The 17162-nt window shown below is 36.2% G+C and overlaps 3 protein-coding genes across 3 annotated transcripts; 1 reads left to right on the forward strand and 2 right to left on the reverse strand.

Moving 5' to 3' along the window:
- Positions 1 to 1749: 1749 nt before the first annotated feature.
- LOC18992421 (lysine histidine transporter-like 6) lies at positions 1750 to 5136 on the reverse strand. Its single transcript, XM_006415819.2, has 7 exons — positions 4996 to 5136; positions 4759 to 4904; positions 3691 to 4074; positions 2459 to 2958; positions 2277 to 2368; positions 2119 to 2187; positions 1750 to 2003 (listed from the first exon to the last, which is right to left on the reverse strand). Exons 1-7 carry the CDS (start codon positions 5026 to 5028, stop codon positions 1905 to 1907), a joined length of 1323 nt encoding a protein of 440 aa, XP_006415882.1. The 5' UTR covers positions 5029 to 5136; the 3' UTR covers positions 1750 to 1904.
- Positions 5137 to 6827: 1691 nt separating this feature from the next.
- LOC18992422 (mediator of RNA polymerase II transcription subunit 25) lies at positions 6828 to 12878 on the reverse strand. The gene is made up of 15 exons (XM_006415821.2): positions 12535 to 12878; positions 11585 to 11615; positions 11314 to 11365; positions 11072 to 11202; positions 10663 to 10866; positions 10505 to 10570; positions 10147 to 10363; positions 9967 to 10034; positions 8890 to 9687; positions 8762 to 8815; positions 8586 to 8614; positions 8381 to 8449; positions 8219 to 8303; positions 7865 to 7951; positions 6828 to 7639 (listed from the first exon to the last, which is right to left on the reverse strand). The coding sequence occupies exons 1-15, from the start codon at positions 12636 to 12638 to the stop codon at positions 7076 to 7078; spliced, it is 2559 nt and encodes an 852-aa protein (XP_006415884.1). The 5' UTR covers positions 12639 to 12878; the 3' UTR covers positions 6828 to 7075.
- Positions 12879 to 14432: 1554 nt separating this feature from the next.
- Positions 14433 to 16285, forward strand: LOC18992423 (transcription factor HHO3). The gene is made up of 5 exons (XM_006415822.2): positions 14433 to 14813; positions 14891 to 15162; positions 15275 to 15563; positions 15652 to 15728; positions 15896 to 16285. The coding sequence occupies exons 1-5, from the start codon at positions 14672 to 14674 to the stop codon at positions 16142 to 16144; spliced, it is 1029 nt and encodes a 342-aa protein (XP_006415885.1). The 5' UTR covers positions 14433 to 14671; the 3' UTR covers positions 16145 to 16285.
- Positions 16286 to 17162: the final 877 nt, after the last annotated feature.

Here is a 17162-nt window from a genome sequence, read left to right on the forward strand (position 1 = left end):
AATTTCTGTCTTTTGTTATATTCTAGTGTTTTATATCGGTTTTAAAACGAATTTAGATATTTTTAGATATTAAAAAAATTGGATCCGAGAATTTGTTTTTCGGATTTGACAAAACTGGATCCAAATCTGGCTATCTTAAAATTTTATGTTTTACTATACATATTTATTGAATCATATAAATAAAGTAAATAATTTAAAATAATATTATATTCTTGTTATATTAATGGATGATAGTTATTATGAGTATTAAAGTATAATAACATAAAATATAATAAATTATAAATTAATAAATGAATTGATGATGTGTCAAAATTTTAGAGTTTGAGAAAAATGATGTGGCATCATGAGAAGAAATAAAATTTTACTTTATATATATAGATTATTACAATTGATTTGATGTGAAAGAAGTCTGACTAAATTTGAAATTAATTTCATGTTTCTTATGTAGATTTTAATTGTTTTTAATTTGTTATGGAGTTCAATTCTATTAGAATTCAAATGGTATTATGTTGACTTTTTATATACACTGCCAAATAATTTAAAATTTTAGATAATTCATATACCTTAAATTCTAAATAAGCTACTCTTTTCAAATCTGATTTGTTGATTTCAACTTATACAATCAATAACACTCCTTATAAATATATACATATATATATTTGAAAATATATAATGATAAGATTATAAAAGTTTGAAATGTATTTAAAATAATACATAGAAGATAAACAACTTATGATGATAAATTGACTCCTATAAAATATTTTATTAGATTCGCCATTGGTGAGCTGAACATGACAGAACGTTACTATCCATAGTTTCTAAATGTTGATATTAGATGTTTACAACACAAATGGTTACAAAATATTATTTTGAGTGAAAAATATAAAAATGGGTTTAAGCAACCATCTGACTTTAATAAGGTAATCTGTGGTTAATTTTTTTTTTAATGTATATGTTTTTGAAGTCGTATGTAAATGCATATGAAAAGATGAGAACAGTGTGCAAGAATTGATTCAACCTGGTACAAAATATGGTTTTGTTTTATTACCAAATAACAAAATTATCGTATGTTAAAATTTGAAGGATTCAGGTTTCAGTCTATTTCACCTTGAAGGAATGTCATATGTGGTTGAAGCAAACAATATGGACACTCTAACAAAATTTGAAATAACAGCATAAGTGTTGGAGGTGAAAACCGCACCTCCGGTTTTTTCTGGTACAAACCAAAATCGACACGAAGTAAGCCTGGTTTACAAAGGCACTATACCGGGAACATTGGGCCGAGCAAGTTTTTGGGCCAAACATAGTCCAATAAGCCGAAGTCGGTCGGAAGTTTCTCAAAGGAACCGAGAAGTTCTCTGAATTCAGAGAAAAATGGAAAATTTCCGAATAGAAAAAAAGGAAATTGCCGAGAAGAAAGAAAATTGTCGAAAGAAAAGGAAAATGACCGAAAAAAAAGGAAAGTCTTCTCGGTCCCATATCCTGAAGAAGACTTGCGAAGACCGACTTAGAAGACATATATAAAAGAAGAGGAATCGATACCAGAAGAGGAAAGAAATCGAAGAGAGACTTAGAGACTGAGAACTCAACACCTTAGCTTCTTAGTTTCATAAGTTTTAGTTCGTTATCCAACCGAACTCAGTTGTATTCTTGAATTGATCTAATAAAATCCAAGTTTGCTCATCTACAGATTTAGTTCGTTATCAACAGTAAGTGTGGATGAATGATGTCATTTTGGAAGATCAATGTGGAACTAACAATATGTCTTATTGAATGATTAAGTAGAAGATTTATATTTCTCTCTAACTTGATACAGCACGACCATTAATATGGTTTATTCCTACACTTATAATTAGATGATCAAGTGATCAATAATTTAGTGTACAAGATCTATTTAGTATATATTAAGCGTAGAAACTATAAGTAGAGGAATCTGCGATGATGTTCCTCAGTCCTCCAATTGTTGACGCCAGCATTATGAACACTCCTACGATAATAGAGATCTGCCCAAACAAATAAACCAAAGATATTAGATCAACTATCTAGACATAGTTCATCTTCAAAATATTATAATACAAATAAGAATGGTAAAAAAAAAATGTAAATATAGATGTTTACCCAATTGACCAACCATGTGATGCTGAATCTCTTTGGTTTCTTGATGATAAGCCACATTATACTTGGGAGCTACGGCATCATTAGAATATCCATAAAAATAATTATTAGTGACTTGTCTTCATCATAACAACGAAGAAGGAACATCAAAGTGGACTTACAAAGAAGGAAGTGGGTGCAAAACCAAATCCTCCAAAGAACCCTAGAAGGTCTCCAAAGAAGGGGAAAGTCACTCCAATAAACAATGTAAATGCTGCCAAAAAAAATCAAATCAATTTATGAATAGATTATTCATTAGTCTTATTTATTTATATATCATGAAGAATGAAAATAAAAAACTTACCGACGTAAGTAGTTCGAGTGAAAAACCTCAGACCAACTCCATGCTTGAAACCGAATTTGTTAACCATCATCCTCTCCAAAAGATCAAAGACAGGCATAGCAAACACTTGGTAGCTACCGATGACGTGGACAACGACCATGAGATTGGCAGAAGCAATGAGCCAAGCTGGTCTCTGTAGATTCATCAGCACATTGTCGTCTACGTCTTGACCAAAAGCCCAATAGCAGATTAGAGCGACCGGGAAATAGCAAATTGCGTTGACAAAGTAAGCTCCGACCACGCCTTGCCACATGGGCACCTTCGATGGTCTCTCAGGAGTCGAAGGCATGGTGGCTTGAATCTCTAGAGCCACGGCGTGACCAGCGAAAGCGAATGAGATCTGACCTAAAGCATTGAAGACTCGGAACGTGAAGTCACTTGGATTCGTCGCCTTGTAATTGTAGCTCACGTCAGGAAGTCTTCCATGTGAGATACTTCCTGCCCACGCTATCGTCGAGTAACTACAGTACCAAAAAAAAAAAACATTTATCGCAAACAATTCATCATGACCTAGTTATAATTTTTCTGGTAGATGTACTAATGTACACACTAATTATTTGAAATTATCATGGACTGAGTCATTCTAGTCAATGATAATCATTGTATGACGTTTTTGTTATGAGTTAAGGCAATTTTTTGTTTATTTCTTTCAAATTATGACAAATCCCACTGTTTCATTGCTTTAACTAATTAAGGTATTTTATATTTAAAAATATATAATTCAAAATATTAATGAGAATAGCTTTTAAAAACTGTCATCGTTTTTGTTTGCGCTTACATTTTTCGATTTACTGGATTAGGTACTTAATAATAAGTAGTGTTTATAATACATTGAATAATTTACGTGTAAACAAAAAAAAACAAACGAAAAGAACAATTAAATGCATGATAATCTACTGACACGCGCGCTATTCAACGTATGGTTGTAGATCTTCATTTATTCAAAACATAATCTAGAGCAAATAATTATAGAGACCATTAATTTTGGCCTGTAAAAAATGGAATAGTTGTAGCACTCTTGTTACTACTTAATTAATGTCTTTCCATGTTAACTTTCCAAATTTAAACACTGTCTGTTTCTTTTTGGTTTAATGAAAATAGCGATGTAGATGTAACAAATAGAATGTAAATATGTAATGTGTAAAATGGTAAAATGATAATGTGTTGATGATAAGGCGTGAGAGAGGAGTGACCTGAGGGACATGACGGCGGCAGCCAATGAGACGCCGGCGACGGAGTTGAAGTTAGGGAGCTGAGAGAGGAGGAAGTGGACCCCACCGAAGGCGAGGATCCAGTACGACTGTCGCACTGGAGTGCAGGTGGAGCACGTGATGTCCACGAACTGCTTAATGCACTTGCCACCAGTCACCATGTAAACAATGCAGCACCCAACCTGGACGATGAGCTGTTGCGGGAGGACGATCCATGGGCCGAGTTTTGGGCCAAAAGCATACCGGCCTAGATCGATATACCGGTCGAACCGGGTTCCTGGTACGCATTCATGGAGCTGCACCATTTGCCACATCGTGTTTAGAGTCAGTCCCCATGTAAGGGCCAGCATCAATGTCCCTGGTCCCCTGTATTTCAACACACGTCACTTTTACTTTTTTTTTATTTATTTTTCAAACCAACAAATGTAAAAGATGCATTTTCTTTCTTCTTTCTCTTTTGGGATTTCTTTTTCCTGTTTACATGTTCAATGAATCTTCTTATGTCTGAAATTAATTGCAACTAGTGAACTAGATCAAAATCATTAGCCTAAAGTGCATTTTGCTTCTTCTTTTTTCACCTGGTAAATGAATCTTCTTATATCTGAATTTAATTACAACTAGTTCAAAATCATCAGCTTAAAGTGCATTTTGCTTCTTCTTTTTTTACATATATATACTACTAGGCCTATATAACATATACTGAATCTTCTTACATCTGAATTTAATTGCAACTAGCTAAAAATTATCATCTTAAAGTAACAAAATGGATTTTCAAACGAAAAGTATTACAAAGATCCCTCATGTGAATTCCCATTTATTTACATGATTTTTAGTTTTAAACTTTTAGTGACCACAATTAGTCCTTATGTCGTTTGTTTTTCAAGTTATACACACATAAAAACTTATTTACCACCGGAGACTAAATCAACTCGCTCTGGTCGATGGCCGGTAGAAATTATGAGTCAAATCTAGAAATTTCCTGGTTTAAAGAAAAAACATAATTTATGGCATAAAAATTAAGTTTGTAAATATGATTAAAGAAAATAGTACCATCCAAGGTAAGCCATGGCATAAGGGAGGCTGAGAACTCCTGCGCCAATCATGGCGGTGACGGTGTGGAAGGTGGAGTACCACCACTTCGCTGGTCGTGATGGATCTCTCCCCGTCCATTTCTCGTCGGACTTCCGATCAGTTTCCTGCAAACACAAACTAATGAACATAAGAAAACCAAAAAAAAAAGGGAAAAGAAAGAAGTAAATGAGAAGGTGAATAATTATGGAGGAAGACCTTAGAAGGAGAAACAGAAGAATTAGAGACCATTGTGTGTCTTCTTGCAGTACAGTGAGATGGATCCCAATTCCCTCAAATTGTATGGAGAACTCTTAAGCTTTTAAGTGGTGTTTCAAGTTTGTCCAAACAAAGTTTATTTATGTTACAAAATAAATGAATAAATAATGTTTATGTAATCTTTTTAAAGATCTTTACCTAAATTAAATGCACGGTGTTGGGTTTTTTTTTTCCCGGCTTATTTTATATCGGCTACTCACGTAAAGGAACTTTGTTATTTCCGCACTGTGATCATTTAAAGTTTTAAAGTTTGATCAAATTTTGAAACGTGTAAAATTGTCAAATCCAAGATTTGAGTAAGAGTTTTTCCACCCCAAAAAAAAAGATACGAGTAAAAGATCGAAAGATACATAAATGATAAATATATTACCACAAGACTCGCACAATTAGAGGCAATACAAATATACCGATTTGTAACCAAAGTGAGATTTCTAATAAACATCTTATCTTCATATACTTTTTGACATTTTTGTTCTTCTCTCCAACGCGGTCATAACTTAGGTTCTAAATGGTTACGTTGGATAGAGAGCATGTAGACGAATCATACAAACAAAATAAGAAACTTTAGAGTTTTTAGTATGCCATTTACGTTTCATTTTGTTCAATATCTTTCACAATCCAAGGTATTTAGACTCTTCGTTACGGTAGATTAGTTGTTGAAAAATGTATTTTACTTGTCAATTTAAATATGATTTATTAGGAGAATAAAACCTCTAAGAAAATATATTAAAGAGTGATGCAGGCCACCAACTACACCCACAAAGAGTTAAAGTGTCCCTATTTAGAATAGTATTAGCTATAAAAAGCAGAAATGTTGAAAATCAGCTTTTAGGTTCTATATTTTATCAAATTGCATCTATGCTTTTGGTGCATTACGCTCAAGTCCAAGCTTATGAGAGAATTTAAAAATACAGAGAAAAAGTTCAGTGCTGGCTTTTCTTTCACTGGGATCATCTTTTAAGAAAGGGCCTTTGGTTATGTTCCCATGATTCGATTGAGAAAATCTAATGGGTGCGTTGAATCGTATCATGGCTTGAAATTTGGTACAAAGTTTTTTACCATATTTTATCAAAATTTTATGTGCCACGTGAATAGGACCCACCCACCTGAAGAGGTCCTGAAGTAAAATTCACCTTGGTTTTGGACAATGAAAATAAATGAGCTCGACTCAAGAGTGGAGAAGAGAAGTCAGGTTTGTCGTCTTCGTTTCAAAAAGGCAGTCGATTTCATTTTTCTAAGTGCGCGTCATAGTTACTCTGTCTTATCAGTATCAATAATTAAGTTTTCCACTTTTGTTTTCAGACAACTTATCAATAGTTTTTTTTTTTAAATAGTAACAGTTCCAAATAAAAATAATGCACTTTACAAAACAAGAGCTACTAGCTAGATTTGTGATTTGTAACTAAATATATTAATGATAATTGGAATAAGATCTAGAAGCTAAAGCAGAAAGAGAACCAATAAAAATGATAATTTTAAAAATATATTCGTTTGACAATGATGTAATTGTGAAAATGGTAGACAAAGTTCAAGAAAACTATCGATTTTTATTAACATAAACCTTTGCAAACTTTGTTAAAAGAAACAGAGAGAATTATAGAATTGATATAAAATGTATCTTTCATAGCTGCAAACAAACACCTAGTCCAATCAAGACCTAGACATGGTTTGATCCTCTATTTCCTTATCAATCAGATAAAAGCGAGCTAAGAGATTTTTATTTAGCAGCCTGACAAAACAACAAAAAATAGAGATAAAGCACAATTTTTTAATATATATTTCTCTAGACCAAAAAAAAATTCAAAATAGTTCGGTGCCGTAGTTAATGGTCAGACCAACAAGAGGATGCCATTTTCAGGCAGAAAGCGAACAGATAGACTAAAGACACGATCTAAATAGTAGTCTAAGAAACCATGGCCTTTATCGAATTGACCATAGAAGAAAGAAAGAACTTAAAGTTATATGATGAATTGAGACTAATTAGCAGAAAGCAGAAACCTGAAGAAGAGTTATTTCAAAGTTATCCCATGAAGCCAGCTCCTGGCATGTTAGGCTGCCCTCCACCGCCACCACCACCTTGTTGTGACCTTCCAGGAGCTTGTGCAAAAGCTTGACCACCCATTACTGCTGCTGACCCAACCATCTGTTGAGGTGTTTGCTGCTGCTGCATCTGATTCAGCGGCGACGTCTGCTGGTGCATCTGATTCAGCGGCGACGTCTGCTGGTGCATCTGATTCAGAGGAGAAGTCTGCTGGTGCATCTGATTCAGCGGAGACGTCTGCTGCTGTTGCTGCTGATGATGGTGTTGAAGCTGTGACAACTGATGCTGCTGTTGTTGTTGTTGTTGTTGCTGTTGCTGCTGATGATGTTGGAGCTGTGACAATTGATGTTGCTGCTGCTGCTGGAGTTGTGGCAACTGTTGCTGTTGGTGGTGGTGTTGTTGTTGTTGCTGCTGCTGCTGGATCTGTTGTTGCTGTTGCTGCTGCTGTTGTTGTTGTTGTTGTTGCTGTTGATGCTGCTGTTGCAGCTGTTGTTGCTGCTGCTGTTGCTGATTTGGAATTTGCGGCTTAAACACAACCATATCCTGGGAGGAAACAACCACAGATAAACAAACAATTCTGTAAGTCCTACCTGTGTTTCTTTATATCAAACCGATATATAGAGAGAGTAGTGGGTGCAAGATGGATTAGACATGCTCCTTTAGCTATCAGTTTTGGAAATAAGAAGTCAAGAGCCACTAGAAAAATGGGTACATGTGAAGTGAATCATCTATAGACACCTTACTAGGTAAAACTTGGTGCTTACTTACCCCAGGGAAAAGCATTCCAATCAAACGGCAAGCCTTGTCAGATACGGAGAGAAGTAGCGTCTGTGATGGCAGCTGGATGACTGCACACTGAACTTGAGAGTAAACACACAGTTATCATATAAAACAAGGGGACGAGTGTAGAAGCCATAATGCATATGGTCAAAAGATTAATAGATTCACGGAGAACTTGTTTACAGATGAAAGTTAATATATACTATATCATTTTGAACATATATGTCGGCCTGATATCGATTAAACCAATAACCAGTCACCATATTGCTATTGAATTTGAATAAACGAGTAATATAAAAAAGAAACAACTGGGATAAATCATAAAATATCAACAAGACTCACAAGCTTCTTATCCTGAAGTTGTCCCAAGAACCCATGTTGACTCATTGCCCGAAACACAAGGAAGTCAGCTTTGCCAACATATTGCCTGATGCAAAGTTCGATGAAAAAATTAGAGGCAAGAAAACAGTGGAAATAAGGAGAGCTATAGCACGAAGATTGTACTTGTTATTCATATGATCCTGGGATATGAGACGAACAATCTGCATAGTTGGTGGCCAGTTTGCTGCCAACCTGGGGGAAAGAGAAAGCAAAAAATATTTTAGCATTTGCAATCATTTCTCAAGGCGTCGACTGCAAATGAAACCTGGTGACCTCTTGACAAGGGTTAATAAAGCAATTTTCGTATATCAATTAGTTGTGAACTTACGAATCAGAGGCAGAAGCACTTCGGTAGCCCTGTCAAATATAAACAAAGACATTACCATTTGCTAGGAGCAACTCAACAAATGTCTGGAAAATAAGGATGTGCTTAAGTATTAAGCAAGCATGTGATCCCGCAAAACATATAAAGGGGGAAAGAAGAGGTCAGTGCCCTAAACACACCTCAAGTCTGGTGATAAGAACAGGCTGCCCTTGTCTTTGCCCAGATAAATTCCCCTATATGAAACAGAAAACGTATGTTAAATTAGCACAAGACAACCTCTCTTTCAGACGAGTTAAACTTGCATTACCTCCCAGACTTTTACATATTTGCTTTGTGAAGTCTGAAGAGCCGCCGATGATGGTTGTGACAACTGCATATTAGGAGCTGAACTGTTACTGCCACCAAGTTGTTGTATTCCTGATTGCGCTTGTTGCCCAACTCCTGGAGTAGGCATCATTCCACCTGTTCCAGAAGATACATTTCCTTGACCGAGACCACTCATCATGTTTTGATTCATGGGGATTCCACCTTGCATCATCTGTGCTCCAGAATGACTTCCTTGGTTCATCCCTGGCATCGGTTGAGAAACACCAAGGTTTGAAGCAACATTTGACGTAGTTTGCGGACTAAAGGAATTATTAGGACCAGGGCTTTGTCCCGCTTGTACCGTTCCCATTAGTGCACCCGAACCAGCCATTGAAGTAATTCCCTGCTGTCCAGAGGAAAACACAGTTTGTGAAGGAGGCAGAGATGTAGCCATTCCTGTTGATATCATGTTTGACATGTGCATTGCAACCGCACTTTGCCCAGTCGACGAGGCTGCACCCGCCAGAGCTGCAGAGCTCATGACTTGTCGAACTTGAGAAAGATTATTCAGCAGATTTACATTAGCTCCACCAGGAGGACCAGTGCGCAACGGTGGCGTCATTCCAGTAACCACAGGCTTAACATCAGGAGCATTCTCGGCGTTGGTGACCATTTCTTGAGAAACTGGCGACGGTGAAGATGTTTGAATTGAAGGAATTGCTTGTGTAGCAGGCCGAGCTACAGACTGGATATGGGGAAAAGTTGAAACTGCTGCCATAGAAGGTACAGTGCTAGGCTCCTGAAATTTAATCCAAAATAAATCCAATTGATATATTTCTATAATATCAGTTGATTCAGTATACAAGATATTTATAAGGGATCTTCAAAAGAAGATAACATTAAATCAATTTAACGAAAACTAAAACAATATTTTTAAATATCGTATCAAGCACCATAGAATAAATTGTACAATCTCTTTATGATTTATAATTAGTATATAGTTTTTATAAAACAAACACGAATTAGTTGCCGATAAAGCTGCCTCCTTTAACTGACTAAATAGATCAAATAGACTTACAACTTTCACAGTAGCAGTTGGAACTGGTCCAATAGATACTGGCTGCCGATTAAGAATAGGTCCATTGGCTGAAATTCACACAAAAAGAGATCTTCACAAGAAAGAAGCAGGCTAAAATCTGAAAGACGCATAAAGAGAGAGCGATATAGTTTAACTTAAAAAAAGGGCTAGACGTTGAACCTGATGGCACAGGAGCTGGAGGTTGCCCAGTGACTGGAAGAGATGGAGCAACAGTGGACCTGTCGACTTTCACAGGGCTTTGGGTCTGTGGCAAATTTGTAGCAGAATGACTTAAGGCAGCACGTGCCTCCACAAAATTTTCTGGGATCAGGACAAGATAGAATGTGTTCTTAACCGTGTCAATTGACAAGTCCGGACTTTGTGGATTGAGCTTTCCCTGCGTTTAAAAGAAAAAACTCTTAACAGTACTCATAAAATAATCTTACTTCAGTTTGTAGCACTGAAAATAAAGAGCTTTGAAAGAGACACTTATGCTATGCGAGCATCTAGTCAATTGCAAATAGACACGCAGTCTTACCGCATTGTAGAGTGCTCTAATCTTTGGAAGCTGCTTTGGACATATAACAGACAAAGAAACAGAGCACTGCACACCAATATGGCAGGTTAGTCATTCCCAATTAAAAAAATAGTAATTGTAGCAAGTTGTAATACATGGGGAATTTCAAGAAAAGGTACCCTAGAAAAATATGATGCCACTGTCTCGGCATCTGATAAACGACTTTCAGATTGCGCATCGCCATTTTCATTCCGTTCCGCATTTGGCAATTTTGGACGATATACAGGTGTTGGCAATGAGTGAGGGTTGCTGGCTGTGATTAAGATACAGTGCCTTTTCAGATCGTTACTTGGTTGAGCTTGGCCTGAGGGAGGAGAAAACATCTGCGTCATGAAAGACAGAAGAAAAACGTGAGGTTTTAAGGATCTAAATATCTCTGACAGAAGCAGCACCATATAGAATGAAACCATGGAGAAACAAAATACAGTTTCACTGAGAAACTAAACTAGTCAACAGTCGCTTGAAAGACAGTGGTTATAATATGTATTTCTAGTTGCGTCATAGATGAATAAAGATCAAGTTTCCCACCATCAATGCTTCGGCAAGCCCTTCGGCTGTGGCAGCCTCGCTGAAACCACCACCGGCAAATTGTATGGACGAAAGCCAATGCAAGAAAATATCAACATCTTTTGTCCAGCCACTCCGTTGTACCAAGCAAGCTAAGAAGTACGAAATAATCAGAATAAAACAGATTAACCATGGCCATGGAAAAAAGCACCCATTTTTAATGTTTGTACGTGTATATCACGGAAATGGAGTGCAATACATACCACAATATGAACCATGAGAATTGAAGATGACCAGTGATAGCTCAACATTCCTCTGCAAGTTTAGTGAAATACAAAGACTTATCAACCATCGGATAAGACATATCAAACTGTCGACTTGCTCTCTTAAATTCCGTGTCGATTTAATTTGACAGAAAACGGTTGTTTACCAATTAGAATATAAACTATTTGGTGATGTACAAGTAGCAATACAAAACGATGAAAAAATGAAAACTGGAGTTTGCTCAAAAACGAGAATGAGTCAAATACATACCTCTCCATTTAATTCACTGCCACAGAAAGACCTACACAAACGCAGAAAGTGCATTAACAGATGAGGGTAGTAATAATTAACATACAAAAAATGTCAGGCAGAGAAATTAGTAGTTCCCCTGGTGCCCGATCCACCAAAAATATTATTTCAGAAGTTTCAACACACTCAAAACAAAAGACTATCTAATTAAAAAAAGAGAGACTATGATGCACTAAGAAACATGGAGCCAAGATACTAAAGAGAACCGTTTAAACTGATTGATTAAGATGTTCAGTATTTAAGAAAAGTTAACCTATGTTCTCCAATCCATAAATACGTACTACCAACTAACAAGACACATTTTATTATTTTGACTGTGCTATGAGGTCTTCTTAACCAGGCGAAGAGGATAACTGTAAAATCATTTGTATATGATAGAAAAGTCAGCCTTTTTCCTTCTAATGCGCTCGCTTATCATCATTGATTCTCCACATTTTGAGATGCTGGCTAGCAGACTTTGCTTAGTGAATATTAACATTAACAACCATGTTGAGTTACAATTGTACAGGTGATATTAAACAGCAGAATTGTATTGTACATGATCTGTAATCATACCATTAAAAAAACATCTTAATACCAATTCTACGTGACTGAAGTAATAAATTACTTATACATTGCTTCATAGATGCTTAGTATACAAAAAAAATATCCTCACACAGAATCAAAACGAATGTAGGAACAGGGTAAGAGATGGCTCCATATCAAATACAAAAGGAAGCAGTACACGGAATTTCTCAAAAGACATCATCGTATAGACACAGTAATGACCCAGAAACGAATGAACAAACAAATCCTGTTAAAAAAAAACATTAACTACCGATTGAAATTGAACATCAGAAACCCTAACTTGGAATGAAAAAAGTGGGAGAAATCAATACAGAAGAAGAAGAGAATGGAATGTAAGAAAAAACCTGATAATTTTCTCGAGATAATCGGAGACGATGGTGTGCCAATAAGGGCCCAACGCAGCAGTGCCTTCAGCAACGACGATCAGCTGTTTCACCTCCGACGACATAATCGGAAGTCTTTAAGAAACCTTGGAGAGCTGCGACGTGAATCAAAATCAATCTCTTCGCCGCCTGGAATTGTTTTTGATCTTCTTAAGCGTAGCGATTCGCTGACGGGAATTTATCGGGAAATATGATCTTAGCTCGTTCTTGTAATGTTCCTTCCTCTTCGGCAAATAAGGAAAAATCGAATGGAGAAATATCAAAAGGAAATATACAAAAACAAAAGACTTGGTCGCTGGGATTTTGGTTCGGTTTCTTTATTTTGTGTGCCCTGTTAATTGTGATTGTGTAAAGAATATTAAAAATCACGCGAATTGCTATATCTAAATAACCGGATATTTTAACTTTAAAATAACCGGATTTTTGTTACTTGTTTTTTGATAAATTATTATTCAAACTGGCCACCTATATACGTATAAGGGACCTTGATATCATTTGCAAATGTACTCACTCTTCGTATATGCGTTTGTATTTTTGTTTCTTTCAACATTTTTTGGATTCTTAGTCGTGTTAGTGTTCGGGTTTGTAAACCCATTCAAAGTGAGTGAATAAATGATTATGGCATGAAGCAAGTTTCAAGACTTGGGGAAGGAAAGACAAAAGAAAAGTTTCATCTTCCACATCTACATGTTCATATGTACAATGTCATCAATGTCAGTAAGTAAGATAAACAAAACAGATTCCATGAAAATTTGATGCAAGGAAAGGAAGCATATTAAGCAGAGATGTATGAGCACTTGAGCAGCCTAAAGAGGTAGAGCCAGAGGACATTTGTGAAAGCCCAATTAAGTAAGATTGGTCCGAAAATTTTGGGCATGGGCCCGCTTGGCCCTTTTCTTAAAATATTTTTGTCTTAAGATTGGTGGATAGGAGGATTAGACATACATACAAGTAGTTCTCATCTTGGACAGTGGAGAGAGAGAAGATGAAACAAACATTTTGGGTCTGTCAGGGATTCACGAGAATCCAGTAGTAGTTGAATAGACGGACGCACTTGAAGCGCGTGATGAAACGCGAGTGGATTGGTGTAAGTGTAGGCAGGTAGGTGGCTGGCTCCTCGGTTGGGTCAAGAGTCGCCGACGCGGCTTACTTGGAAATGTGTGAATGTGACGCTCCCAAAAGATTCTTCCATTTGGTGTGGTGCGTTTCTTCCTCCCAAGGAATATTCCTCCCCCTTATTCGACTTAAATTACTACTTTTTCTTCTTCTTTTTTCTCTCTTTCTCTTTGTTAGAAAAATGTAAACCACATTCTTCCTTTGTGTATTCAGTCAAGATACATCTATTTTTTTTATAGCATGCAGTATGGATCTGTAAATGTTTTATGATATATCTATACTTGGACAATAGGTTATAGTAAGATTTTCACATTTACAAATTACAAAACAAAATTAGGAAGAAAACAAAAAGTGGGAAAATGGATCATGTATGTTCTCAGTTTGCGGTGTGAATACACAAATATCCAACGTTATGGAATCTATTATTTCGTACATTCTTCTGATTTTCTCCCTCGTTTGTTTAGAAAATTCCTGTTTTTTTTCTATAATAGGGAGAGAAAAAAAAACGAAAGAAAATTCCAGTATTCAGAAATTTCTGAATTCAGTAATAAATGACTAAATGAGTCGACGTTCTTATCTCAACGTCACGAGAATGTTGACGTCAGTTCCTAATCTATCACCTAGATGCGACGGAATTTGAAAATTCCATTTTATTATATACCCAGAATATTCAAATATTCTCCTTCATAAACATTTTTGTCCTTTTTATCTCAAAAGAAAAAATACAATCCTTTTTTTTTAGATATGCGACGGCCCGACTTTGATCTTTAATGTCTCAGATTCTTAATTCTCCTCATCTCTCTCGCTCCTTAAAACATCCAACTTGAGCAACAAGTTTATCATTATTCCCTTCTCCCTATTTACATCTCAATATTCTTCTCTTTCACAACTCTTCTCTTTCCTTCCTTCACTAAAAATTTTATGTTCTCTGCTCCGAATCGCCGAACCAGTCCAAGTTGTTGTTTTAGATCGGTTTACGACTATGATTAAGATCGGATTCACGGAGGATTACACTTTGAAAATGAAGAGATGTCACGACTACGTCGAAGCGCTTGAACAAGAACAGAAGAAGATCCAAGTCTTCCAACGTGAGCTGCCCTTGTGTCTGGAGCTCGTAACCCAAGGTAACTTAATATCCACTTTTCTTTTTAATCTTATCTTCTTCTTGATTCCATTTTTTCTTATAATAAATTTCTTACAGAGATCCAGTCGTGTCGGAAGGAGTTATCGGAATTTTCTACTACGTCGGAGCAAGTTCACGGCCAATCAGAGTGTTCTGAGCGGACTACGAGTGAGTCCGGCGACGGTGCTGCCGTGTTTGAAGAGTTTATGCCGATCAAGTTAAATTCGTCTTCTTCCAATGAACACGAATCTACTTGTGAACCAAATAAAGACGACGGAGCTGAAAATAATGGTGATAAGAAGAAATCTGATTGGCTTAGATCTGTTCAGTTATGGAACCAGCCCAAAGAGGTACTTTTGATTAACCATTTGATTGTGCCTGAGAAATTTTGAATCGGAAAAAAATAGATTTTGTGAGAAACCCAAACTTAAAATCTGATTTGTTTGATGTCTGGATCAATAGGATCAGACAACAACGGTGGTGGTAGATGGTAAACGAAACGGTGGTGCGTTTCAACCGTTTCATAAGGAGAAGCCCGTGGTTGCGGCGGCAGCTAAGGCTGATTCTCAACCGGTAAAAGCAATCACTCCAACGCCGACGACGTCGAGTTCCACGGCGGAAACCGTCGGAAGTAAAAGAGAGCCGGAGAACCATAAACACTCGCAAATGCATAGGAAGCAGAGACGTTGCTGGTCGCCGGAGTTACACCGGAGATTTCTGCACGCGCTTCAGCAGCTAGGAGGATCACATGGTATGATTAAATACATTTCCCAAACTTTTTTTTTATTATAAATTGTCGATTGGATTTTGATTTGGTTTTGTTTTTGCCAAATCTGCAGTTGCCACGCCGAAACAGATTAGAGATCTCATGAAAGTTAATGGTCTAACCAATGACGAAGTTAAAAGCCATTTACAGGTATAGACTCATCATTTTGTTCAAAATTGAGTTGAACATTTTTAACCTTAATTCTCACTAATCACTAATCATGGTTCTTTGAGCTACTAAAATTTTAAACTTTTCTACCTTTTTTGGGAGCTAATTAGCTAAATTTAATTTTTTATTGAATCCATTAAAATTTTCAGAAATATAGATTGCATACAAGAAGACCAGCCACTCCGGCAATGACCAACGGCGGAGAAAATCCACAGCAACCGCAATTCATGGTTGTGGAAGGCATTTGGGTGCCGTCGCACGATGCAGCGAACAGAGTTTACGCTCCTGTGGCAGTACAACCGCCGCTAGCTTCACCGTCGGAAGATAGAAGTAGCCGGCGTTGCAAATCGCCGACAACATCTTCTACACACACAGCACACCTTCTTCCTCTGTCATAAATTGTTACACATCATACGGAATTTTTTTCTTTTAAATTTGTTTTGTAAACCAAGAAAGGTTTTTTTTTTTAGTTTTAAAAATTTTGAATAAATTGTAGACGATGATAAATACGAATTTTGATCTTTCAAGTTTTATAGTAATAGATTATTTTGATTTTAGATGAGGAAATTTCTAGACAATATCGTTATATGGATAGAGATATCAGAAAATAATATGTGGTAACATACACTTCAACATCAGATTTGGTAATTAAATTTGTTATTTTAGAAGTAAACATGAAATTGCATAATTTATCACAAAGCCGTAGAAATAGGACGTAGTATCGCGCTTTTAGTAATGGTCTACGTACGTGGTAAAGAATGAATTCATTTTGCTGAGAAACTATTTGGGCTAACGACTGTTTAAAAGACGCTTAAGAGAAAAGCATAATCATATTTTCAAGCCGGTGATTATTTAAATAATCATAACATGACCTATCAGATTCTTAATAATCCAAATAATCTTGGGGTCTTATCTTATGCTAGAGTTTTCTAAAATTCTATTCTTCGTTTGTTTTCAATTAGGGGTCTGTGTGGTCCCGGTGGCCGAATATTCTGGGTCCTGGGATATCAAAAAGAAGCATATAATTCCTTTGGCATTTTTCTTGCAGCTGATTAAATAATCACGAGAAAAGGACTCCTTACGAAAACACAACCTTCTAAGAAATGATGATGGTGCTGGCCAAAGTATATTCTCTACCATTTGTTTTTCTAAGTTTAGATATTCTCTACCATTTTTAATTTATCTTCTTATGAAAAGAAAAAAGTTATTAGTATCATCATCGTTTACAATCGAATCATTATAAAATTAAACACAGAATCTCTTAGCTTTACCTATTTTTCTTTCATTTATCAGTTTTTTTTCTTCTGTTTTATTCTTTCAAAAACCGAAAAGCCGGTTTTTCATTAGTAACAAATAGCATAAAATTTGTTCATCTTTCAAAAAAAACATAATTTATTCTCATTCATCCTACTAATG

Source organism: Eutrema salsugineum, unplaced genomic scaffold (assembly GCF_000478725.1).
Source record: "Eutrema salsugineum unplaced genomic scaffold, Eutsalg1_0 scaffold_5, whole genome shotgun sequence".
NCBI lineage: Eukaryota > Viridiplantae > Streptophyta > Magnoliopsida > Brassicales > Brassicaceae > Eutrema > Eutrema salsugineum.